Source organism: Ambystoma mexicanum, chromosome 2q (genome assembly GCF_040938575.1).
Source record: "Ambystoma mexicanum isolate Mex_15411 chromosome 2q, UKY_AmexF1_1, whole genome shotgun sequence".
Taxonomy (NCBI): domain Eukaryota; kingdom Metazoa; phylum Chordata; class Amphibia; order Caudata; family Ambystomatidae; genus Ambystoma; species Ambystoma mexicanum.
Genome location: NC_090924.1, coordinates 699,243,194 through 699,270,101, shown reverse-complemented (window position 1 = coordinate 699,270,101; position 26,908 = coordinate 699,243,194). Strand labels below are relative to the sequence as shown.

The 26,908-nt window shown below is 45.1% G+C and overlaps 1 protein-coding gene across 3 annotated transcripts in view; it reads right to left on the bottom strand.

Annotated features, from left to right (window-relative positions):
- NKTR (natural killer cell triggering receptor) overlaps nucleotides 1–26,908 on the bottom strand; it is a 1,715,190-nt gene that overhangs the window by 623,195 nt on the left and 1,065,087 nt on the right. For all 3 annotated transcript variants that reach the window (XM_069647908.1, XM_069647909.1, XM_069647910.1), the window contains one exon: nucleotides 4,496–4,583. In XM_069647908.1, coding sequence (XP_069504009.1) covers nucleotides 4,496–4,583 — 88 coding nt within the window. The remainder of the gene's footprint in view (nucleotides 1–4,495; nucleotides 4,584–26,908) is intronic.

The window sequence follows — 26,908 nt, the reverse complement described above, 5'->3', positions numbered from 1 at the left end:
TCGCTTCAGGAACCGTGAACCTGCAGGAACCACGAGGAACGTCCATCGCAGCTACAGCTCCCTCCCCGATTTAAGGTACTGTGCAAATCCGGTTGTCCGTTTGGCTCAACCGCGGTGAAAGTTCTGAAATCTTTTGCCAATCTGAGGGCTTGTCCTTCTCTTCTCTTTGAGCTAATTTATCTACCAACCAACCTCGTCCGGAATCTGTGCCACAAACCTTACTGCAAACTAACTACCCTGAACTGTGTGAGCTTGAGCAAAAGACTATTGACCCATTTACTTTGGCCCTAAGCCTTTTCTAGCTGATCTCCTCACTGTAGCTTCTCTTGTTCAATTGCCCTGAGTACTTACCTGGTGGTTTGCCTGATTTCTAATAACTTTGTCTTTTCCTCCCTTTTAAATTGCTGGCGTGCTATTTTGCTCCCACTTCATTTTGTGAGCTTAACTTGTCTGGAATTAAAGGGAAGTGGTGTGGTGTATTTTTGATTGTGATTTTTAACTTGTTTAGAATAGTGAAAAGTTATACAAGTGTTGAGTAAATACATATATATTATTTTATTTAGAAACCTCGAGTCAGTGTTTGCCTGAATCATAGTAATTACTGTCCTTTGTGTAACGATTTGATACTGCTCAGTTACTCTTGAGATAAGTCTGGCTGCTCTGCTACTGCTACCACTTTAACTGTGTAGTACAGGCTTGTACCAAAGGTGAAATTATACTGTCACTTGTAGTCTTAATTGTGTGTGGTATTCCCAAAGGGTACTGCATATAATTCTGCCTAACAATTGCTACGGCAGTCATGAGGAGTAAGCTAGATTATGGCAATGCCCTGCTGATGGGTGCTATGAAGTGGTTAGACTTCAGGTGGTGCAATATTCGGCTGCCAGGACTGTGGCCAACTTTGATAGGCGATCTCACGTCTCACCTACACTGAAAAAACTCCACTGGCTGCCTGTTGCATAACACATCAAGTTTAAGGCCCCAACCATCACTCACAAATGCTTGCATGGCGATGCACCAGCCTATCTTAAAGCTCGGCTACAGTGGTACAAGCCTCCTGGCTCTCTGCATTACAGCTTGCAAAGCGTACCCAAGCAAGTGGTAAATCATTTCAGTTCCTTGCACTCACTCTGTAGAATACATCACCACTGTGTGTCAGGCTTGATCCCTTTCTTACATCCTTTAGGAAAAATGTGTAAATGTTCCTTTTCTCTGAATCCTTTACCTAGTTACATTACGTTCTGTGAACCCACCCACAGATATGCTGGCTCGGATTGATGTCTGTCTGTCTGTCTCTTTACGTTGACACACTTTGATGCCCATGGGCTTTAGCGCTAAATAAATCAAATAAGTGGTGTTGAGGAATCTGTATCAACTGTGGAAAGAGACGCAGGCTGGGAGTATAGATGGGGTGGGTCCAAAACAGCCGAAAATCCATTGGCAAACTTGCACAAAAGTACCCTTTTTTATTGCACTTTTTTTTTATTGAATTCATACTTTATTACAAACTTTTATCAATACCTCTTCAAACTTTGCAAAATAAATTCATCACAATTTCATCCAAACGGCCACTGGACCCCAACCCCTCTCTCCCATCCAGAGGAGAAAAAAAAGAAAAGCCAGTAGAAAGAGGAACCCATTCTGCGATCTTACACGACCCCGGTTTACATGTAAAACACTTCGTTCAGAAACTGTATCGAAGCAAAGATCATAGGCAAGTCTTCACCGCCTATAAGGCGCAACCAGATGTTTTCGGCCTCCTCACATTGCCTTTTTTTAAGCAATCTACCAAATGAATTGTCCTGATTTCCATCAGTCCTCTACAACATGTCACAACATGCTGCAGTGTTTTTACTTGGCCCTTTCATCTACAAAATCTGTAAGTCTTCCCATTTGTTTTACTATATATATTCAGGATTTAATTAGTGAGGAACAAATTAAATCTAAATCTCATGAACTGAGTCCTGTACCAGGGGGAAGGGAAGAGCTTTAGATATCGCTGCCTTATACTATAGGCCTTGGCTTCTTTGCCTAGAGCCGATTGCATCCGATGGGTGTTTCTATCCTGTAGGGTTTTAATTCAGTCTTGCTCCCAAATTTTCTTTATTTTAATCAGGGTTGGTCATAAAGACCTCGATGTTTGAGTCTAGCGATTCTAGCAGAGCTCTACAGCTGCCCTCCAAGGAAGCGGGGGGGGCACCAGTAAACATTTGCGAAAAAGAGAACGAATTCCAGACGATTTTCGAATACAGTGAAATGAGGCCTAGCTTGTATCCAATGACTGAGGTCGCTATCAAATTTGGCAATTTTAGGCGCTTTCTCCAAAAGGTTCCTTCTAGCGATGCCCATACTTTATAAGATGTGAAGAGAAACCCCTCTGCACCAAAAGTCAAGACTGGAGTCACCTTAGCCTCAAAGAAAGTAATTACAGATTTTAATGAGAATTTTCCAAATCTCCTGTGGAGCAATATTGCTTGAGAAGTTAGCATTGAGAGCTCCTTTTTTAGAGTCAAGAACCACCATCCATCCTGTTAACGTGTGCCCCTAAATGTGTCAGTGATTGGGTTTCTCTTAGGGGCATCCCTTCCGAAAACCATGTCCAGACCTGCCCTTCTTGTTTCTAATGCCAAATGGCATGATTTTGGTTTTCTTTGGCTTAATTTCTAGGCCATTTTCCCTCATCAACTCCAGCAATGCTTTCAAGGTTCGCTGAGTCCCATTGGGGTCTGGTACAGAAGGACGAGGTCATCAGCAAAGCACATAGCAGTTTGCCAATCTTATCTTTGCCAGTTTTTGGTAGAAAAGAGCTCCCCCCATCCAGAGTAGCAGGTAGGTCTGACATAAAAAGGGTTGGAGCAAGCAGACAACCTTGTTTTACCCCCCTTTCCGTGGTGATGGAATCAGGTAGGAGACCTTGCGCATTGAGCCTATTTTGACATCAGTGTTTGTATACTGCGATCTAATGGCAGCCAGCAGCGACTCCGGACAACTCCAGTCCTCCATTTTCCTCCAGAGCAATTCCCTGTCTACACTGGCAAACGCCTTTTTAAGGTCAATAAAGGCCATATAAATTTGCATCTATTTTTCAATAGATCTTACTTTAAGGATGTTTAATAGAAACAAGTTCAGGTCCGTCCCCATTCCCTTTGTGAATCCTGTTTTCTGTGGTCGGATCTACCCGAAGCCGCTATCCATTTTTTCAGATGAGTTAGCAGGACCCCCCACAAAAATCTTCTCCATAGCGTCTATGAGGGTAATAGTTTTCGGGCTATGCCCCATCACCCCCTTTGTGAATTGGGACAATCACAGCCGACAGCCACGATTTGGGAGTTGTCTCACTCAATCTGTTTAAAAAGCAAGCACATGAGAGATGCCCATCATTCTGGCGCTTCTTTCAGCATCATATTTGTGATGCCGTCTGGGCCCGGGGTTCTGGTTCTACTTGCTTTGCTAATTATTGTCAGCAAGTCACCCTAGTCAAAGGCCAGGGACCCGCCTCTCCCCTCTGCTCTAGATTGATCTTGAACTATGCAATTTTATTGGGCAAATGATTTCTCGTAATGGGCTATCCATTTGTTCGCCGGCACCATGTTCGATACTGGCATGGTTTTTTCATTGTCCTGTTGATTAAGCAATTCCCATATGGCTTGAGTGTCTTTTCTCATTATCTTAGCGAGCATGGCCTCCGGATCCAACTGCAGCATTTTAGCCCTATGTGCTGCTGCCCAATTTCTGAAAGTTTGTTTTCTATTAGCTATTAAATTGCTTGTGGCTTCCCCCCCTTCTTTACGTTTCAGATGTCCAATGTCTCTTCATATTTTATGTCATTTTTTTCTCTAGCCATTTCGGCATTGTAGCTATGGCCATGACGCTTTCCCAAACCTTTTGGAGGCGTTATTTGTGACTCTAAATTCAAATAACAATGGAGCGTAATTCACTCCCTCTTCTCCTGTCCCTAATTTTGCAAGGTTAGAATTTAGATCTCTGACGTCTGCCCTCTTGAGTCTCAGTCGGTTGTATCTGTTAGAGACTTCCATAGGGAACTGCCATAGTTGATTTCGCAGAATAGTCTCTCTCTTTTGTATGGAAAATCTCAAAAGAGTGGTCACTGTTTTTTGGGATAGATTTTAAAGAAGTGACCAGTTTGTTTAAATTGGAACAGACAAACGCATAGTCCAAAATAGAAGAATACACCCTGTTTTGTCCAAGTTACTGCCGGGGGGATGGGGCAATCAACCTCACTGCGAGCATTTACCATGTACAAGTCATTGGCTTCCATCAAATACAGCTAAGCCAAGGCCCTCCTATTTCTGGGTCCCTTTTGTCCCAAAATCTCATTAGTCCCCCCCCCCCCTTTGGACAAACAAGGCGCATTAAGTGCTTCACTAATCTTTTTAGTTTTGGCTTTCATACGATTTTCAGTATTTTGCAATTCTTTTGATCAACAAAGATCCCACTAAATCAACTAAAAAATAAATAAAAGTTAAAATCTTACCATAGTGCCTCTGCCTTTAATTTTTCTTCCCGATTTTGAGACTGATGGCTTTTGGTCACCATCAACTGGTGTCAAAGTATTTGAATTTCTGAAAAATCAATAGATGTGGTAAAAAAAATAGAAGAAATAAAGCAATTATTTTATTAGCTATAAGACAATACCTCCAATTTACAGCTTTGCAATTTAAAGATTAAGCTTTGCATCTGTAAAAATGTGTCAACCCTTTGTCCCTATATCTATTTAGTTTTATGTTACAGTTACAGAAAATTCAAGTTACAAGCTATAGCCAGCAATAAAAGTAACTCGCCACCTCAATATAGAATTGAGGTGGTGAATGACTAGTAGCATTAGCGATACATACACACAGCACACCATTTCTTACTCGCCAAGTCAAATATCACTAGTCAACAGCTAGTGGCAAATGCAAATCATGCACTATTGTGTAATATATTTCAAACCCTACACCCTCCCACTATTTGCAGACAGCTGGGAGGATAAAACAGTTCTAATTCATGTCCATCACAATAAAATAATATAATAATCACAAAGTTGAGACTATACTACTTGTGAGGGGTCACAAATGCGAGTCAGACACAAAGGTACATTTTTCCCAAAGTTTGCCATTTATTTTAAGTAAAAACGAGGGTTTGATGAATCCCTACCCAGCAAATGAATACTAAAGAAAACTGACCTAATGTCCAAAATATCTCTGCCCCACACACTAATACAATAAACTCATATAAGTAAAATATGGCTAAAGTTTAATTTTACCAAACAGTCTTGTAATTCAAATGTTCTTGGAAGCACTCCTTGCAACCATGGTTGTATTCCCTTCCCCTGGATCAATTGAGGAATACTAAGATTATAGTTCTGTTTCTCACAACGTTCTGTTCAAAGAAACAGAAAAGTCTTCTTCAACCACAGTCTTTCTTGAAGAAAAAACAAATGTCCTTTTCACCTCAGCTGGTTGATAGTTCAAACACAATGTCTACCACAACATCGCTTGCAAGGATGATTGACTTTCTCCCAAAACACACGTACCAAAACAAAATACAATTGCTTTATCATGCGACACTCTTCAAAGGAAACGACTTCTTGTCAAGATAGCACGGCACTCTTTCTCAATACTTCTTCGAGTAACAAAACTCTTGTCCTCCGAAAGAAATAACTTCTCGGGGCATGTATCCCAGATGAGGCCCAAGAATGTCAGTCTGCGTGGGCTGCAGCTGTGACTTCTTGAGATTGAGCGAGAAGCCCAGATCGTGCAGTGTGTTCATAAGGGCATGGGAAGAGTGGTGAACCACTTCCGGAGATGTAGCCCTGATGAGCCAGTCGTCTAGGTATGGGTAGATGTGGAGGCCCTGCGTTCTGAGGCGGGCCGCAACCGTATTCATGAGCCTGGTAAAGACGCTGGCGGCCCCAAATGAGGCTAAAAGGAAGGACATTGTATTGAAAATGATAGCCCATGATCCTAAACTGTAGGAAAGAACAATGGGACTGCCAAATCGGGATGTGTACGTACGCGTCCTTCAGATCCAGGGAGCACATCCAGTCTCCCTTGCACAATGTCTCTGCTATAAAAGCTGGCGTAACCAGCATTTTTGTAGGGGTAAGGAGAGGTTAAGGGTAGAAAGGTCCAGCACAACTCCCAGGCCCGCCTGGTTCTTCTTCTGAATGGCGAAAACCCTGGAGTAAAAGCCCAAGCCTCGCTGGGAGGCTGGGACTTCCTCCACTGCCTGGCTCTCTACGAGCTACCGGATCTCCGCCCGAAGAGATGCTGTCCCAACCTGAGGGAAAGGAGGACGGGGGAGAGGCTGGGATAGGTAGGCGGTACCCCGTGGATACTACGGAGAGGATCCAGGGGTCAGCGAAATTCTGGTGCCAGAAATGTGCATGGAGAGCAAGCCTACCCCCCACTGGAGACACGTGTACCCGAAGGGGCGTGTCATGCCTTCTTTATCTCGGAGGAGGGGGACTGCAAAAAGCCCTTACCACCCCCCACCCTTTTTGTTGCTTGTGCCGGTTCTGAGATGGTGAGCGGTCGGGCTGGCTGGATCTCCGATCCTGGAAGCCGCAGAACCCTCCATACGTACGCCCCCTGTTGGATCGCTGCTGTGACTGGGTGTACGACTTGTGCGTGGTCTTTGTCAAGATTGATAAAGATTTGGCCGTTTGGGAGCTGTTTTTCTTCTTGTCCAGCTCTTCGTCAGTAGTGGAGTGGAAGACACCCCCCGCCCCCGACTCTCCTCGAACGGTAGATCTAATATGCGTTCATTGCGTCCGGGTTAAATTTCGTGTCCCGGAGCCAGGCTGTCCTCATTTCCGTGGCGATACAGATGGCACGGTCAGAGGTGTCAATTGCACCAACAGCTTGGCCTCTGCCAGCCCTACCTTAAAACGCGATTGGCTCTGCGTAGGGCGTTCCGTGAGGAAGTCTGCAATTTCCTGCCATAACCTTTGGTTAGCGGCAGCCAGCATAGCAGCAGTGTTGGCCTGACGAAGATGCAGGGACGCGTTGGAATAGTTTCTTTCCGTAAGCCTCCAACATCTTCTCCTCCTTGCTTAGTAGAGCCGCAGAGGAGGCGGCGGAGGATGACTAAGGCTTGGAGTATAGTGATTCTGCAGCATTCACCGAGGCGTGTGGCTCACGATGGGCCGAGAGAGTGTATCCCCCTCCATCTGCCTGTACTTGGCGTCCAGGTGTCGATTGACCTGCTGGGCCGAGTGGGGCTTAAGCCAACCCTTCTTGGACAGGGAGACTACATCTGTCTGCAGAGGAATTCCCATTTTGGCAGAGAGGTGTTGCGTGAGGACTTCAGCCAGAACCCCCTCTGCCGGCTGTCTGACCTCAGGCTGGGGTAGGCCCAGGTATTCCGCCAGCACAGCAAGACGTTCGTGGAAGGATGGCGTGTCTGGATCCTCTTCGTCATCCGTGTCCTGTGGATCAGGAGGATCCTGCGGAGGGGGAGGAGTAGCTGGAGCCGGAGGCTGGGGCATAGGGACCGCAGGCGGAGGCTGGTAGGGAACCATCTGAGGAGTCAGCTGGGGAGCCAGGGGCAGCGGCTGCACCGGAGCCGGGGGCGCTTGTGATGCCGCTAGCATAGTCGAGAGAACTTCCCTGATGGCGTCCTTGAAGATAACCCCATCCGAGGTGACTTCATAAGCCTGAGGAACCTCTCGAAGAACCCCTCTTAACTGGCCAGATGGGTGGTAGGGGGTACTGACGGGCTAGCCGGGGGATGCTGGAGCCGCTGCATACCCTGCCGTATGGATGCAGTCAGAAGCTGCCCTGCGCATAAGGAGGATAGGCTGTCGTCCACGTACCTGGTTGAGGCCAGTCCCACCTTCCTTGCCGAACTCCTGTAATGGCGTTGGACGGGTGCCTCAGTCTCGTGCAGCGGCTATCTTTTAGAGCTGCCTGCGACGTGTTACTCGGCTCGCTGGGCCCAGCCTTCTCCAGGACTCCTGTATGTGGATCACAAGGCCTATCCTGCTCCTCGGGCCTAGGCTCGGTAGGTGAGACACCCTCGACCCGGGGGTCGGTAGAGCTGCGTTTAGGCGCCCCCTCGGACGTATTACCGGTACTAGGGCGTAGCCCCTGAGCCATAGTGCCGGTAAAAGGGCGGAGACCCTCAGATAACAATCCGGTACAAGAACCTTCCGGTCCCTCAACACTGTCCCCGGGAGGATCCGAGGATCCCTCAGCCCTCAGCCGGTAGCTGTAGCAGCCTCAGTGCACGTGCTGGTACAAGGACCTGAACTGTCCCTCCCCGCGCGGGAGAGTCCTTGGAAAGGAGTCTCCGTTGCAGGGTGAGATGGAAAATAGCGGCCCTTCCTTGGGCCTGGCCCGGTGTTGCACGAAATTCTTAAGTTCTTGAGGTCATCTGGAGGCGACTTCTGGAAGAGCTCCCTCCACCTGGCTAGTCTGTTCAGCGCTTTCAATGACAGCGGTCCACATGCTGTACAAGCTTGTCTAGGCAAAGGGCATGGGGGACTGAAGTTGGGAAGAGCCTGTTGCAGAATGGACACCTGCTGAACCCTGTGGAAGTCGACATGCGCCGGGGAAGAGCGTGGCGCCTGAGGACCGAGTACCTGAATGATAAGAGACAAAAAACAAAGACAAAGAAGTATCCACGCGTGGAATTACATGGCCGAAGCAAAACCCAGGAGCGCTGGTGATCTCGGCCCGTTCCCGTCAGTGGGGAAAAGGGGACTGAGGTGTGGCGCCAGAGTCAGGGCAGCACATCCTCCCTGGGTTGCACCCCCACGCGCCTCTAAATTTTAAGGGGAAGAAGGATTTTTCAGGTGAAAAAGGTTCTGTCTCCCGTCCCTTGGAAGGGATACCCATGCAGTATGGAGAGACGGGACGTAAGAGTACGAGTGTCTAGGCAATAGTGTTTTGTAAAAGTGTGTACAGAACTCCAGGTTGCCGCTTTGCAAATTGACTCACGGTAGGGATAGTGTTCTAGACACACCTATTCTGATGTCCCCTTTCGATCTGGGAAAGACAAGATGCAATACTCTGCGGTTACCACTGGATGTCGGCCATATGGACAGCATGCGATTGTAAGCAGATTAACAAGCATCAGAAATATTAAGTAATTCAGGCAGTTCGACAACATCGGGAAACCGAGTACGAGGAGAGATGGGGGTCATTCAGGGATTTATTTGGATGAGGTGTAGGCTTTGGTTTATTTTGTGGATATTGAGGTTGGGGATTGGTAGGGGTGTATGTTTTGTCCTTTTATTTGTGTTTTGTGTTGTCACGTCTTGCCATGAGATAGGAGGGTGGGGATGTTTTCGGATTTCGTTTTGAATAGCTGTTACTTTAGTAGTAATTTGCATTTAGTTGCACTGATGTATATGGAGTGATCTTTTGCTTGTTCCCATTCTGTTGTTACTCAGTTGTATTATGTTTTGTACAATTATTAAATAAAGTTGATTAAAAAAAGAAATATTAAGTAACCATGTCTGACTATTAAACAACAACACAGGTTATCCAAGGACTTGCATGTACATTTTTAGCTTAAAAACCCTTTGCATCAGGTCCTACTCCGTAGAAGGCCCCCTCTCTTGTCTAACAATAGTATTACGTTCTTACTACCAGATAAAATCGGGATAAGTGTGTGGCTGGAAAATGGAACGAATGGTACAATTCCGCTGCTTTACTGCAATATACCATATTTCTGACCCCTTGTGAGCACGGGCATTTTGGGGTTGGGGAAAGGGTTCGGGATGCATCTAAACCATTATTATGCACACCGTTAATGTCAGTACCAGTTTAATAACCGTTGCCTTCTCAAGCAGCCCGACATAATCAAACATAATATAACCAAGGCACTAATAAGGATGGAAATAGCTGTTAACTCTTAATACTGGAGACAAAAAGACAACTACAAGACATGACCATAGCATAGGGAACGGGGAACATTGCAGACTACCGCATTTCGCACAAGCATCACTGAGCTCCGAGAATACTTTATGCATCCAACTACAGGCGCCGTCATCTCTCATAAGTTCCTTATAACGGATAATTCGATAACACGCATTTCCAGCTATCAGCTTTGATTCATCGCAGGCACTAGTGCACGCTTCATCAGACATCGAGTTGCCCAGTTCGTCTGCCCGATGGCCTTCGCATCAATAGAATTGTAGCGGTTGTGAGGTAGGCATGTTGACGAGAGACACAAGAGCTAACATTTGGAAAACCTTTATTTCGAGATGAGTTGAAATGAATGCCTATCTTGCCCCATCTATACTTTGGGTATTCCCCTTAAATGTTGTTTCTAAGGATAGTCGAGGTCCGTAAGTCCCAAAATAAAATCTGTCTGTCAAAGCTATGCATGCCCTCACATTGGAAACAAATGTGTAGGATTTCTTCTAAAAGAAAAATAATGTTTCAAAGAAAGGTATAATTCAAAATTGGATTCAGGTTGCCTTCCTTACAGTTCAAAAGTAGTTCAACTTAGAAATGCCCTTGGAGTCTTCTATGAAAGGTTTCTGTAGCATCAAATCAGACTTTTTTCGACAAACGTTCCTAGGTTTGCTTGGACTCTCTTCCCCAAGCTTCATGAAACATAAGTTCCCCTTAGGCCTCTCAGGGTTCCCTTCCCCAAGCTTAGGCCCCCCCCCCCGGTTTCAAAATGGTTCATAACTTCTTTAGGCCTCTCAGGGATCCCTTCCCCAAGCTTAGGCCCCTCTGGTTTCAAAATGGTTCACAACTTCTTAAGGCCTCTCAGGGTTCTCTAACCGAAGCGAGGCCCTCTGGTTTCGAGGTTAAAAAAAAAGTATTTAAAAAAACACAAAAGTTCTGCTTTTCAGGGTTCAATTTCAAAACACAATTCTTCCTCTTGATTTCAAACAGCCTTTCACAATATGTTGGGGATTTTGCTTCCACTTCACTTTTGGTGTAGCTCCCCCTTTTCAACCTTCTTTCCAGTGGTGCCGTTTGCATCTTCCTTTTACAATTGGGTCTGTATCAGAGACTGACGAGAATGCACAGCTTTACTTTCCCCAATTCGCAACCACTCCGATACTTCATGCCCTTTTCCTTCCTTTCGTGACGCGTGCATGCTTTCAAATCTCCTGCTTCAGCCTCACGTGCACACCGGGTTTCTAGGCGATCAGAAACTCGCTGGTTAGCCCAATGCAGTCCGGAAGGCTCACTGGCTTCGGCGTTGAGATCAGGATCTCACCACCTACTCCTCAGATTTGCTCCTCCGATGCCCCTGGGACTTGGACTCCTCCCAGGGGAACAAGCATATGCATGGCCACGGCCCACAAGACTCAAAGCCCAATTTAGGCTCCTTAGAGACACGGCTCCCTCGCCACTTTGGGACAGTATCTCGTTCTCTGGATACTTCGGGGACCTCCTGCTGCAGCTTCCTGTTCTCTGGCTTCGACGGCTCGCTCAGCATTGACAACTTTCTCCCTTTCTCTGGCAAAAACTGGCTTAGGAACAAGAAGGGATTCCCCTGCTGGACTCAGCCACGCAGCCTCCCTTCTACTCTCCTAACTTTTGCACTCTGTCCTGCTGAGTGCTCCACGTTTTATACACCTGAGGCCTGTCAAAGAGTTGCAGGTGTGTGTCCTTGGCCTCATTTGCCTGACCCCAATTAGGCCAACTCTCAAAGCATGCCCCACTCTTAGGTTTACTTTACTTTCCCTCGGTACTGGAGTGGTGGTCAAAAGAGTGCAGGTGTGTATATAGTTGTCAATTGCCTGACTCTGCCTGACCTCATTAAAAAGGGACATGTAGGTATAGTATAGTAGGCCTCTCCATTCATCTTCCCCCTCACAGTACTATAGGGACTTTTACCATAGGTAATCTTCCTTCCTCGTCTCAGTAGGTGTTGAAAATGGGCAAGATGTGGGTGGGGGGTGGGTGGTACAGGACTGGCAATATCCCATAAAGGCAGAGAGAGGGTAGGTTGATGGATAATTCGGAACGGGGGGGGTGAGGGGATGCTGTGTTTTACCCTCAGGCATCCTCTGCCCACTCAGTAAGGACCTCCCACTCAGGTGATCTTCCCTCGCTTGTCCGCCCCCAGGGTCAGGATCCGCAAGCGATGGCCCTTCCCTTGCCACCTGATCAAAGCATCCAAGGGGAGAAAATGTGACGATACCTTCACACTGTACACTGAAGTTATCAGATGCTGCCAATATCTAGTGTAGCATTGGTGGGGTGAGGTGTCCGCCTTTAGTACAGGCATATTTCAATATCAGGACTCCTTGACAGTCCATCCATTATTGAACGCTTCAAGCAACGTACATTTTCCCTCTGGAAAGAATTCCCCCATATCTGGTAGATGCCTGGCAATTTTGCCCACTAATATTGAGTGTGCTGTAGGATAGTCTTTTAGATGCGCTAATGGTGTGTAGGGCACCTCTGACTTCGTGTACTGAAGCATTTTAAGTGAATTTACAATCACACAATGACTGGATTGCATGCCTAATTTTTCTAATTTTCAGTGAACATTAGAAAAGAGTTTACTGCATATGACGCTGTGTCAGCTCATTCCAGAGCTATGTGTAGCAATGTGCATTGCTATTTGTGCTGCTAAAAAGAAAGCTGTCACATACTTGACAGCCAGTCCCCAAATACTAATGGGGGGGACTGGCTGTCCCATACTTGACAGTGGCCATTGTACGATCTGTTGAGGGTGCCTACGTTTAGCCTAGTTTGCTTAAAGACCCAAATCAGTTTCCGAAGATTCAAATTACACCTTTCAAAGATCGCTTTGGGTACCACACCGGGTACATTTACGATCATACATAGAGATTAATGGAGCAAAATCATTGTTTCAAGGACTATTCTGGTCGCCAAAGAATAGTTTGTGTCATCCACATGTCCACTTTGCACAGTAATTCGAATACATGGGATTCTACATTGGGTTTTAAATTGTTAGCATAATTACTGTACACTTTCATACCCAAATATTTACCATATTCCCTCCTTAATCAGCGCTGAGCCATGTGTATGTGCTTTGTGATCGACCTGTGTAAATATTGCAGACTTGACCCAATTTATGCACAGCCCTGAAACAATTGAGCCCAATGCCTCCCCCGTAACCACTGCGTTATATCGCTCAGGACGCCAGTGACTGAATGGACTCTATTCAATTTAATACTACCCCCTTTCCTTTCAACTCTTTGCAGTCTCCATGCCAATGGTTCGAAGTCAATGGCAAAGAGAAAGGCTGACAGGGGGCATCCCTGGGGTGTACCTTGCTGAAATAATATAATAGAGGACATGACCCCCCCATTAAGTGCCTCTGAAGCCTGTGGTCCCTTGTATAGCAATTTGATCATGGAAAGGATCTATGGACCAAGATCCTTTTCACGTAGAACCCTAAATAGTTAGAACCATGACACACAGTCAAAGGCCTGCTCTGCATCGAACCAATGGTGACGCCCCAAACCAGAACTATGCACCACATAACATTATACGCTACATCTAATGTTCTCACTAGCTGCAACCCCAGGGATTTATACAAATTAACCAGGATGTACCAATTGCCTCATGAAGAGGGACGGTTGGTTTGCAATCACTAAGCAAGATCTTGCCATACAGATTGAACAGCAACAGTGGATTGTAGGTCTAGCACCAAGCCTGATCTTTATATGGTTTTTAGCAATATATGTGCCTCCCTCCTGGTACCTGGCAGTCACCCTACTTGTGGTGCATTTTTATATACTATATTCATTTTAGGACTAATTGACACAAAATGCTAATAAAACCAATGGCAAACCTCTCTGGCAGAGTTTATCTTTCTGATGGCTACCAGTATTTCCTGCACTGAAATTTCCCCTTCAGTTTTTGTTTGTCTGGTGGTTGAGGGTGACCAGTGCAACATCTTGAAGATGGCTATTGACCTCATCTGTGGAGATAGGTATTGCCCATTTATAGTGTTCAGCAATCGAGAAAATGCTGTACATATATCACCAATATGAAATACCCAATCCTGTGCGTCAACCAGGTTGTCTATATATAGCTGGAAACCAAATTCCTTTTGATGAGCCACACTAACATACGACCTGCTTTCCTGTTCTGGATGCCATAGTGAACAATGATCTGTAAATTATTTCTCTATGAACTCCTCAAATTTAGATTTATGCAGAAGCATCTCCTCCAAAGTCTTTCAATCTATCTCATACCTTTGTTATGCTACTCTAATACATACATCTTGAGCAAACTCTGCTTACATCGTTTTTAATACAGGAGTATGTGCTATCGCGCAAGTTTGCACTTAAGAGGTTGTTTCATGTAACTGGTCTGTAACAGCGCGCAGATGCCTGAGGCTTTAGGCGCTTTACAAATGTAAAAATAAATAAACCACCAGTTTCTCATTCGTCTAGGTGTTTGCTTACATATTGTCAAAGTTACTGACCTCTGTTCAGAGACGGCTCTAGGCAGAATGTCACAGGCCACCACACTGGCTGTTAACGGTTAGAAGGAATTTGTCTATTGCTGATGAGTAGTGGACTCCCGAGTAATGTGTGTATGGTCGTCCAAGTGGGTATAATGATCTTCAATGATCAACCAGTGCGTAAACGACTTTGCATCTTGTAATTGAAGTTAAGCTTTCAATTGTAGATGCAGCTTAGTGGATGACCTATTCATTTCCAGGTCAACAATTTTGTTATTGTCTTGCCCCACTATTAATTCCGCATTCTAATTCGTAATGACCAACTTTAAACACAAGCACCTGTTCAATGAAGTCAGGAGTCATAATCAGGGCCATATGTTTTTACTATCATATGCTTCCTGCTCTCAACCATCCCTTTAACCATTTCCTAACGACTTTCCATGTCTGCCTTATCATTAATCAATGTACCCCTTTTTGAAATGTTGGAGGAAACGGGCGCCTGGTTTACGAATTATGCAGACACAATGTGTTATTCCTCTGTCTGGTATATATGAGCAGGACAATAAAAGTGAATGAATTATATCAACTAATACAGGATTGGATGGTGGAAAGTGGCTTAGCAATGAACAATGAGAACATTCACAAAGCTAAGAACAGAATATCAAGAGTGCAGATTGCATGATCGCCACACAAAAAAAAGTTAAAACACTTGGAATATATTTAGATCAGAATCTCAATATGCGAACCCAAGTTAATTACCTGGCCTCTTAAACTGCTTACTATATTAAGTTGTTGGCCCAGCTACGACCCTATATCTCTGTGCACCTGCCCATCAGTTAGCAATGCCATACCATTTTATGCAGCCATTCTCATCAACTGAAGTGGGCCATTAACCTGCACCATAAGCATACAGTGAACATTACTTTTCTATTCATCATCACTCTTCCCACCTTGATGTGACTCATGCCCTATATGCCGGCCATGCACCGCAAGTTAAATCCACAGTGGAGTTGCACACAGCCAAGGACTCAATATCGCACTGCACAATAATTGCCAGGCAGGGGCATAATTAGGCTTGTTCACTGGGCAGTGCTATATATTCACTCAGAAGCATAATTAACCAATGTGTGTCACTTTTGCTGGTGTGTCTTTCCTGAGAAATCTGTGGCGTTAGCCTTCACCCATTCAGAGCACTGCTGAGCAATCTTGACACAGGAGGTTGCGCACAGTGTGCAAACCATCATTCTCTCCAAAAAGTTCATGGCCTCCTACGGGTCTATAAAGAAATTGAGTTCTCCCTTTGTGCAGTATATCGAATTTGGTCGAGTATAGCGTAGCTTATACAATTTGATCCTTATGCATTTATTTTGTTGACACCTTCAAACCCTATTCGTGCCTGTTGTATACCAAAGGTTAGGTCCAGGAAGATACTCTTAAGGTTACTACCTTGTTGCAGGCTTCCAGCCTCCCTCGTTGCTCGCAATATTGCATCTCGGTCATTAAGTACCTGGGCGATGATGTGCCAAGGATTAGCTCCAGCTATGGACCTAGGAACGAAGGCTCTGTGTGCCTGTTCAATAATGAAAACTTCTTTGAGTTGAGTTCCAGGCAGAATTTACAGTATTCGTTTTTCCAGACATTGTCAACAGTGCCTCAGTTTCAGATTCTGCCATGGCAAGAATCCGTAGGTTGTTGCGTCTGAACCTTCATTCTTGATCCCAGCTGATCAAACACTTTTGAGCACCTTCTTTAACTGGGTCATTTCTTCCCCAGTTGCCTCCAAACAGTTCTCTAATGTTTGTAAACTGCGCTCGGCTTTGTTGCTCTAGAATACAGTGAATCCAATGCAAACATTATGGTTACCAAATCAATTTTGCACAATATTTCATTACTAATTGTATTCATGTTATTAGGAACCATAGAGAGCTGTGGTACTTCAATGTCTATTCCTAAGAGGCCTTTCTGCTGGCACACTCTTTCTTCCATGGAGCCTCGTGGATGGGAGTTTGCTTCATCGTCAGTTCTCGGTTAGCGGCTGTTGTGGAAGATTTACATTTTAAAGCTTCCCCTCCATTGACATTAATGAAACTCCCACCTTTTTGCTAGGATTTGAACCATGCCCAGACTTTTGCCTTTTTGCTTAGCTCATCTGTTTTTGGGGCGCTGGTGCGCGTCAGCACATACAGCTAACAGTGCAACCGGTGGGGGGATGGGGCCATTCTCCTTTGTGAGATTTGTGCGTTTTAATGTACCACACATCACCCACCTTACATTTCAATTGCTACAGGGGTATGTCGCATCCCTTTTTCTTTTTCAATATTTCGGTTAGTTTTACATTGTCTCAGACAGGTTTGTGGCAGAGGATATTTTACTACTGTGTTTTTTGTTTTTACCACATGCACTTTTGCATTTTACCACATAATGCAATTTTGAGTACAATGCACTAAAATGGCCATGCCAATATTTTTCGCCCTATTCTTCGGCCTTCTTGTCCATTGGCCTTTTTCCTAGCTTGTCTTGCAAGGAAATGCCATATATTGTAAGGCTTTTCCTGGATAAAACCAGGTTCCCCTGGCAAAGTGGCGATCCATGCATCCTGGCCAAATGTGGTAGTTGGGACTGTCTGGTCTGAATTCACATTATAGAAAGTGGATGACTGTTAATGGGCTAATGCATCGTAAGAGGCTGTCCAGGTTTAGACAACCCTTGCCAGCTTAAATGGTGCAAATCCTTAACATTGGTGGCCTGGGGCTGACCAAAGCTCGAATTTGGGATAAAAAGGGGAGTCCTTCTGCGGTTTCTTCAAATTGTCATTTGAAGCCAATACCCCTACAAAGAGGAGCAGCCTGCCGAAGACTGCTGTTGAAGACAACCAGCATTGCCTCCAGCCAAGCCGCGGTGACGCCCCGCTTTCCACATCAATCTCCAGAAGACCCTGGTCAGTGTTTTGACTCTTGGGCTAGTGGGACCAACCATTCTGCACCCCTGCATGAGGAACCTGCAACAGAAGCCTTCTGAAACGTCCCCGAACCATCCTGTGGGCAGACCAGCTTCATCCAGGGCATTGGTCCTTGTTGCAAGTTTGGAATACACAGCCCCCCTCCATCAGCTGCTGCTCTGCAACATGAAGGGCCTTCCTGGAGCAGAGTCCTCTTCATCGCCACAAATGTTATCTGCCACCTTCTGATCGGGTTGTCTGCCCATCTTAGTCGCATCCTGGGGGTCTCCTGTCAATTTAGGACCTATGGTGGTGATCCTGTTGTGGTAGTCACGCCAAAGCACAGAATCACTGTTGCACCGGACCCAATCCTGAAGACGAAAACTATTGTTCGTGGCTCCTGGGCCCCCTGCTGGGTCTAACAACTTCGAATGAAGTTAGTAGAGCAAGCGATTGAGGACGCTGGGGGCTCACCCTCAGAATCTGACTAAGAGGGCAGGAGATTGCATACCTGTTAAGCCCACCCACACCAACCTTAGAATGTATGGGCATAAAAAGCACTCCCTAACTGGCCTTTGTATGGTTGTGGACGGTAGAGTTCTGGCCAAGGATTCCTCCAGAGCTTCCCCTGGTGTGGAGGGATTGGGAGATTATGGCTCATCTACTTGATTTACCTCAATTCTGGAATATTTACCTACCTGTTGGCTTTGCCAGTACTCATTTTCCACTTTTAAAGACTCCCAGCTCCCTGCAACAGGTACTTACCTGGGACTTTAACTCATTCAGTCACTCGATCTACTTACCTAGCAGTAAACCTTGTAATAAAGCAGGGTATAGAAGTTTCATTGTTTTTCATGGCATCTTATTTTACACAACTGCCTACCGTTATGTTTTTCTATTGCGAACTAGTTTTACTGTTTACCAGTGTAAAATGTGGGTGAGACCACCAATGGTGTGTATGTTTGGGCACGTAGCACTGCTATAGGAATTTACAGACTGGAGTGTTTTAGGTCTAGACATATCTCCTGAAGTACTGCCCAACTGCTCTGGTACACAGCCCTGATACAGTTTTGCTAGACTGAAGTCTTAATTACCCTGTTCATCAACTATAGTGGCCTCTCAGAACCGTCACACAGGTCTGGATCTGAAAATCTTAATTATTTTAAAGTTAAAGTCTTCCATCTTTGTCCGGTTTTGGAAGTTCTATGTGGGCATGAGTGATGGCCCCGTACCACCCATGCTGACGTTACTTCCAGAGTGTAAAAAGAATCAAGACATTGAGGTTTGGTTTTTGCTGTTTATAGTACAATGACCGAGCTCCCGCAAACTATCCTCCCAGAGCATCTGCATGACGGGAAGCCCTACAGGGATACTTCCTATTTGAATTGCTTACATGCTCTTACAATGTACTTTTTGGGGTTGTAAAAATACATCAGTACTAGGTTATATTTACTCAAATAGATTTTTTCAGACTGCCAGGAGCTACCCCACAATGACTTTGCCTCCACAATTGAAATACAGGTGTATTTTACAGTCGGAAAAGGAGAGTAGCGCAAAAGACAGCAGCACTATACAGAAATCAGCGCTCAAGTACAGACCTAATATTTCAACAGTTATTAACTTGGACATGCCCAAACTGCACTAGCCTGCTGATAACCACTCATGTGTTACAACATTATGCTGAAGGGTGATATAAATTATATTCTATTTTATTTATAGGGCCCCTATCTACAAGTGTTTCAAGGCACAAGATAATGCCCACCTACCTGTCATTAAAAGAATCAAGACTTTCTTATACTAATATGTCTTAAATATGCGTATTCAAAGGCAAAACCAGATGCGACCATTATGGTCTTTTAAAGCTTACTTACCAGCAAAGTAGTCTGTTGGTTGATGGGGATTAAGGTAACAGCTCCTAAAGATTTCCCAAACCCATTTGCTACTTTCATTAGATCCAACAAGCAAACTCCTAATCGGAACACTTCAGATGCCATTGCACATAGTGTTGGATAAGCTCCTTTTGAGACCGATTTTGATTTTTCAGGGAGCTGCAGCATCTACTTAAGGGACCCACGCTCTTTTTGTTCCCCCCCCCCCTCTTAATTTTGGAGGGTTTCGAGATTATTTTGTTGGTCAGAGGGGCTTCTGCTGAACTCCCCCTGTCACTACATCTCTTTTTATTGCACTTAAGGTATATAGTATTGCGTCATCGATAAGACACCCACTCCCAAGAGTCCCTCTCGGGCACCTTATTTTTGCCCTGATGTGATTGTATCACCCTACACTGGCTTTAAAGGAGTAGGCTGGTGGCCAATAAGGTTTAGTTTCGGCTTCACTAGGTCTGCAGGCCCATTTATCGCATTAGTAGCCAAATGTATTTTTGTGTTACTCTTTGGGGAACCAATTTTATTTCAGTCCTACTCTGCCACTTTGCTTTAGGCACATACTTGTTCAGGGAAACCGTGAGCAAAGCATACAATGGGGATACTGGCCACATGGGCTCTTTGTGAACCCAAGATGGCAGCCTCCATAGTAGTTGAACAGGTTTAGCACAATTTATGGCCTTGGGCAGCCCCACTATACTTTCTTTTTTTAGTTTTTTTTTTTTTTTATTGTGTATGGTTTTATTAAACCTTTACAAAAAAGAAGCAGTAAAAAGGAATGTACAATATATAAAATACATAGAAGTAATTCATGTACAGATAGTAAAAGAATAGTGAAGACCATTAAGATTAATAATGTCCGCTAGCAGTTAATACTAGCAATTAATAGCTAGAGGTAACCTAAAAGATTGTGCATGGCAGCAGACAAATTCTCACATACAGTCCAAGTGGAGATTACGGATAACGCCAGACAGAGCCAGGCCCTCACGCGTAGATTGAATGCACAAACATGGTTGTCATACCAGTTCGGTTGATAAACCTAAGTATAAAGATTATTTTTTTTCTTGAATTTTAATAAAAAAAAGGTATTTAATTTTTACAAGGGTCTTCGAAACTTACAGATTCACGAAACCAAGCGTGTTTTCCTGAGTCCTGTCTTATCACTTTCCTAGTTCGAAAGAACCAAAGTCCCCCTCTTCAACTACAGTATCGAGGTCGGACTTTTCTCCCACTTAGAATGGCCCTCTGGGTGTGCCGGGATGGTTCACTGTTGAGAAGGCTGATTCTATTAGCTTCACCATTGTCAGGGTCCATCGTGTTGTCTCCCCTGAGATTAGCCTGCTCCACACAGCTTTTTGATCCAGCGTTGTCGCCCCTTGCAGGCGAGGTTGAAGATATGTGTCTCTGCTTTGTTGGGTTTTAGGGCACTGGAGCACTAAATGTTTCAGTGTTTACACTTGATCTATATTATTGCATAGACAACAGCTATTGTCCATCGACGGGGAGCGGATGACTAGAATTGTGTGTCCTCAGTAAATTGAGTCTAGCCTTCAGGAACGTACCTCGCATACCTTTATTTGGGAATTTCATGCAGTAATTTTGAGGTTTCTTGACTTTGTTGAACGTCGGTGGAAGAGGAGCCAATAATTAGTTGGTGCTGGCTGTGTCAATCGTCGTGATCCAGTCCATCGGTTCCATTTTCAATTTCACTCGATCTGGGTTGGTTATCAGGACTTCTTCTGAGCAGGCTTATTTCTCTCAGGATATCTTGCTGCCTTGCCGCCCAGTTCTTGAGAGCCTTACATGAGCCACTCTTAAGTGCTTCTGCAATGATGTTGTAAATTGGCAAGGTGTTCGCCATCAGGATTTTTCTAAATAGTGTCGTCTTGCTTTGCTCTACCAACGAGGCCAAGGAAACAAGGCCCAGTTCTCGTCTAATCGTGGGCATAGATGTCGACTTTGGTAGGCTTAGTATCGATTTCCAGACGTGGCCTTCCAACTTCTGCCATATGGAACTCGGGATGTTTAAAAATGATTCCATGCCATGGATAATCGACGGGACCACCTTTCGTTTATAGAAGTTGATAGCTGGCAACAGCGAAAATTTACCAAATTTCTTATCCACCTATCTTGTTTGTGCTGTTAGTATTTTCACCTTGATCCATAGCTGGTTTTGCATCGCTTTATCTCTGGCCGATCCATCGATGGTCACCCCTAAGTATTTGAACTCATTGACGACTTCAATTTTTGTTTTGTCCAGAAAGCATTTGGGCGGTCTAGGCGACTTCTTTGTTGTTTTGGCCAAAACTAGCACTTTTGTTTTTGCTATATTGATTTCCAGATTGTTCTCTTCCGTATATCTTGCCAAGTTCGTTAATTTATGTTGTAGTCTAATTTGTGTTTGGTCGATGATGGCGTCGTCAGCGTAGAGGAGTCGCGATAGGTTTGTTTTCTCGATTTTTGGTGGAAATGCTCTGACTTTTTCCTCGTCAATTTGATAGTCCCCGAGGAAGGCAATAAATAGGGCTGGAGCTAAGGGGCATCCTTGCTTGACACCTCGCCTGACTGGGATCTCCTTTGACAATACTCCTTGCTTGTTTAATTTCACCCTGATCTTGGTATCGGCGTGCAATGCTTTTATCGGATTCAAAATCGACGAAGGACATTTCCACTCGTTTAACTTGGCCCACAATTTTGCCCGGTCTATTTTATCGAAGGCTTTCAACAGGTCTACAAATGCAAGATACACTCTTGGTGCTCCTTCTCTCACTTTAGCCTTCAGGATGTTTATCAGTAAGATGTTTATAGCGATGCTTCCGTTTTTCTGGAAACCTGTTTGGAAGATGTCGCTGCACGGAGCAGTTATAGCCCAGATTCTGAGGTGGTCTAATAAAACTGTTGCAAAGATTTTCCCCACAATGTCCAGGAGTGCTATAGGTCTATAGCTTTCTGGGTCTTCTCTGCCACCTTTTTTGTATACTGGGACAATTATGGCCTTCAGCCAGGTTTCAGGGATCATGTTTGTATTTCTGCAGTGGGTAAAGATTTTGCTGATTGCGCCCGCCCAAGCTTTTGGTGATTGTTTCAAGTCTAAGTTGGTCAAGCTGTCCGGCTGGGGGCTCTCAATGTTTTGAGTTTGTTGATGGCATTTTCAATATCGACCACGTTCGATACGTCCACCCACAGTGCAGTGGAGTCTTCAACATCCTCAGGTACTCTCCCTTGTGGGAGGTCAAATTGGGCTGCTAGATAAGTTTCCCATTTTTCTTCTGACACCGCGTTCGTAATTTCTGTGGATGAGGGCGAGTTCATTGTTTTAATTAGAGCCCAGAAGTCGCTCGATTTTTTTGTGCTAAGACTTCTCAGCATTTTTTCGGCGTCTTGTTGGTACAAAAGAAGTTTGTGGTGTTTTAGCCAATGTTTGTACCCTTTGGTTTCAATTTGCCATTTCTCACAAGCTTATTTGTTTTCTTTGCGGTTCTCTTCCATTTCCGTACAATTTTCCTCTTTTCGACTATCAGTTTGTCATAGGCATGCTTAGGTTGTGTCGCCTTGATATGTTTACCAGAGACTGGTCTTCTGTATGGGAGCAGTAGGGGCAGATAGTTTGGCCGCTCTACACCACCATCGGGTGTGTGTGCTTCATAGGACTGTCCGTATTTCGAGGTTATCTTTAGGATGTCGGCTTCCGTCAGGCGTAACCGGGATTGCTGGTTATTAACCTCCACATTGAACTTGTATGTTTGATTGGCTGGCTGCTTTCCTTGCCATGCACAAATCAGGAGGTTATGGTCACTATGCATAGTTCTTTGGACTTTGTACTCCAGAATACTGGGCAAAAGGCCTTGGGAAGTGTAGATGTAGTCCAAGGTGGCTTTGGAATTCAGGTTTTCTCAAGTCGGAATGTTAACTTGATTAGGGAACAAATGTTTCGATGTTATGCAGATTCCTTGGTTTGGCGACAGACCTCCTGGCCTTTCCACGTTTGACTGTTTCCTTGTGTTGCCCTATCTTTTACGTTCAATTGGGGTCCAGAACAATCGGCGTTCAAGTAGCCGCACACGATGACGTCGATCTCTGAGTAGATCCAATCTATTGTTTCCCCCATTTCTGTACAGTAGGCTTTTGTTGTCATCCGTTGGGGGTTCCAATATGTATTTATTATTGCTAATTGGATAGTATGAACCTGTTCCCGCACTGTGGTTTGGTGGCTCTGTGTTGTCAATATGACCAGCATCTCATAGGATTCCATTAGCTTCTTCGGTGTGGTGAGACCTGAACCCATTTTTCTTGCTGCCAAGAGCCCCAAAGACGGGCGGCCCAGCAGGCCCTTTGCTGCCGGGGATATTTCTACTTCAAATCCATCTAGGGTCGGTTTTCCGAATGGCCATGTCTCTTGGAGACATACGATGTCCAGGCTGCCTAGATCAACATCGCTCGCAGTTGTCTGATGTGCGTGACCTCGCGTGTTCCATGATCCCAATGTAAGTCTTTCAGTAACTGCAACTGTCGGTGTATTGGCTGATCCAATGGGAGTTGGTACTGGGGTCAGCTTCCGCTGCTATCTCTGTGGTTTTGGGTTCAGGGTTGATTTGAGCCACGACCATAGACACTGTGACGCTGTCGCCACTTTTATTTTTCCTGAATTTCTATCACGACTTTTGTCGGTTGACTTCCTGTGTGTAGTACTCTTTGAATTGTGGATGAGTTCCCTCTGGTGATCCTCTGATCTGGACCATGCATTATAGTTGCGCTGTCCATTCTCATAACATTCTCTCTCAAGTCTTTCTCTCTGTTCATATGGCTTCTTGCTTTCACTGTCATATCTGGGCAGGGGAAGACGGTAGTATATGTCCTCATTGCGGAAGTGCCTGTTTGCAGTGGAGTTTGTCTTTTCGCCCCACTCTTTGCCTATCCGATTTGCTTGGTAACGATCTTCCGTTCTAGATGTGTATCGATGTTTTCGCTCGTCCGTGCATTTTGGATGTCGCACTTTGTCTTCGCTGCTACTTGAAGGTTTTATTTCTGACAATGTGAAGCCAATTTGTTCTATTTCATTGATTGCGTTCAAGTTTATATGTTGGATTCCTGCTGCCTTGACATGAAGATATGCCTTTGCTGCGTTTCCTCTGTGATGAGGTTCAACTCATTTATTATCTTCTGACTTGATCCTTTTCAGTGTGGTTGTTTTACTTGTTATTTTTAGGATAGTTTTCCTATTCAGAATCATGTAGCCGTCAATCTTTTTAGTTTGTTCAACTTGCGTTCGCCGTCTTCTGTACTTGTATTTTTGCTTTGCTGTCCGTTTACTTTTTTCCAATCTCTTCTTTGCTCTGGGGTTGATTGCCTACTTGGTCTTCGCCTGTCTTCTTTGCTTTCTGCCTTACTACTCTGCCGTTTCTTGTTTTCGTAGGTATGTGAAGTTGGCTCTTGAGGCTCTTTGGCGGCTACTTGGTCCTTCTTTCTGTAATCTTTAGCCACTTCTTTTCTGTTTGTTGCGGGTTCTTGTGATGGCGTTATTTTTTCTTCTTCATTTTCGATGATGAACACCTCCTGATCTAGATTGGCAGGGGTGGCTTCCCAATGTTGTGAGAGGTTCATCAAATCTGTATCTTTCAAGAACTCTTCTACTGATCTCGGGGAGCTGCTAGTGTTTACCACCTTTTTCTTTGATCCATTGGCTTCCAGAAGTTCTTTTTCCTGGGTTGATTTCTTTAGGTTTGGCTTCTTCGGTTTTTGGTTACCTCCGGTGAGCGCTCGTGACGTCATAGTCATCGGTTCTTTGCTAGTTACTTTAAGTACCACCCGGGTACTTATGAGTGGGTGCTTAGATGCTCCCAGTTTCGCTGATAGAGTGGAGCTCATATTGGGCGTACCCCGCTTTTTTCTTTTGCCTTTACTTTTATCTCATGCAGTGCGTCTGGTTCTTTCAACCTTTCTCTGGGATCATTCTGGCTCCGGTGTGTTTTCTCCGTTATCGTTTGGTTTTTCTTCTCTGCTTGGAGCGACTACTAGCTTTTTCAGATCTTCTACTATTTTCTTCCCAACATTTGTGATGGTTGGTATTTCTTTCTTCTAGGGCGGTGATGTAGTCTTCGATGTAGGTCATTTCTGTCATTAAGCTTGCAAGAATCGAAGTGTTATCTTGTACTCCATCTTTTATAGCCTCATAAAGTTTGCAGAATGGGGATAAGGCGATCGTAATAGCTGCCATTACCGTTAGCATGTCAGGTTTTTTGCTTGGTGAATCTTTTAGCGTTGTTGAGGATATTTCACTAAGCCGTCTGGTGTTAGGGGATGGTATCGTTATCACTGGTCTCCCAGGAGTTCGGGACCCCTCCAAAGTCGCGCCGTCCCTTGAATGTTTTCCAGATTGTTTGTATTCTGACAAGTTCAATGTCATGGATCCTCTGCTCCCTTGCCCTAGATGTTTCTTTGGGTCATGGACCCCCATTCTAGCTGGGGTCGATGATGGTTGGCTCATACTGAGGTGGATTTTAGTCCCGTCAAGGAGGTGGTCGTTCATCTGTGAGGTCTTTATACTGTCCACCTGTTTGGATGGTGGCCTTTCTACATTTGATGTTTGGTCCTGTTGCCTTCTTTCCTCCTCATGGAGGGTTAAACACCCTTCTTCCTGGTGCTCCTTCTCTGTTTGTTGGGTTTCCTTGTTTGGCGGTATTATCTTGTCCCCTTGTTTGCCCCCTGCCCAATTGGTTCCTCGCGGGGGTAGATGGTGTGTTGCTATCCCTTTGTGCTTGGTTAGCGACTATTTTTTCCTTTTGCTGGTGAACTCTGAGGGTGGTGGGCTTCACCTGTCGGTGTGCTAGGGACTTGATCTCGCACTGGATCAGTTTTGCGAAATTTGCTAACTGGAGTAAAGTCCTGGACAGCTTCTAAAATTTCTGCATCTGACAATTCTGATTCAATGCCTAGTTTTCTTTTTTTGGTGGTTGCAAAAGAATGCTTTTAGAGTACCCGACATCAGGGGGGGTTGGAAGCCATTTCGTTTGTGCCGCGCTTCTTTTATAGGGTTTCTGCTGCCGGTTTCCCCTTTGTCAGTTTTGTTTCGCCATTTTCTTGTTTTTTCTTCTGTGTTTTCAGGTTTGTGGTGTTAACTTGGACTTTTCTTTGTATCATGGATTTACTGTTTTTTTTTTCCCCCCCGGTGGTTGGTTGGCCTCTGGTTCTGAGACAGACTGAGTTTTCGTCCTCATAAGTCTCTACACCGTTGGTTTCATCCTCATTGGTTTCTACACCGTCGTCACTCTCCTCACTGATTAGTCCAGAGCTGCCTTTTTTCTTGCGTTGAATGAAACTTATGGCCTTTTGTAGGCTCCTTTCTGTGCGCAAAGGCACAATGTTCTGTGCAGACCTAGGCTCTGTGTGCACTAAGGCCATGATACACATTTCCTTCTTTTCTGTATGCTGATCCAAATTCTGATTTGGGTTTGCTGTATCGTGGATTTCGTAGATGGATTCGGAGCTTTCCGCGTCCGCTGGCAGCTTTCGGCTGCTATGACGGCTGCACTCGGAAGGCTTCGGCTCTCATGGAGAACTAGCTCCGCCCCCTTCGATGACGCGGTCGCCGGCTCCAGCGCGGATCGATGCAGGAAGGGCAGGCGGCGCAAATGCCTTACTGGCACCCCCACTCTGACCCCCACTGTCTTCTTTTGCTGTGCAGCGCTGCTCAGGGTCAGACAGACGCCACCCTTCGGCCGCCCCT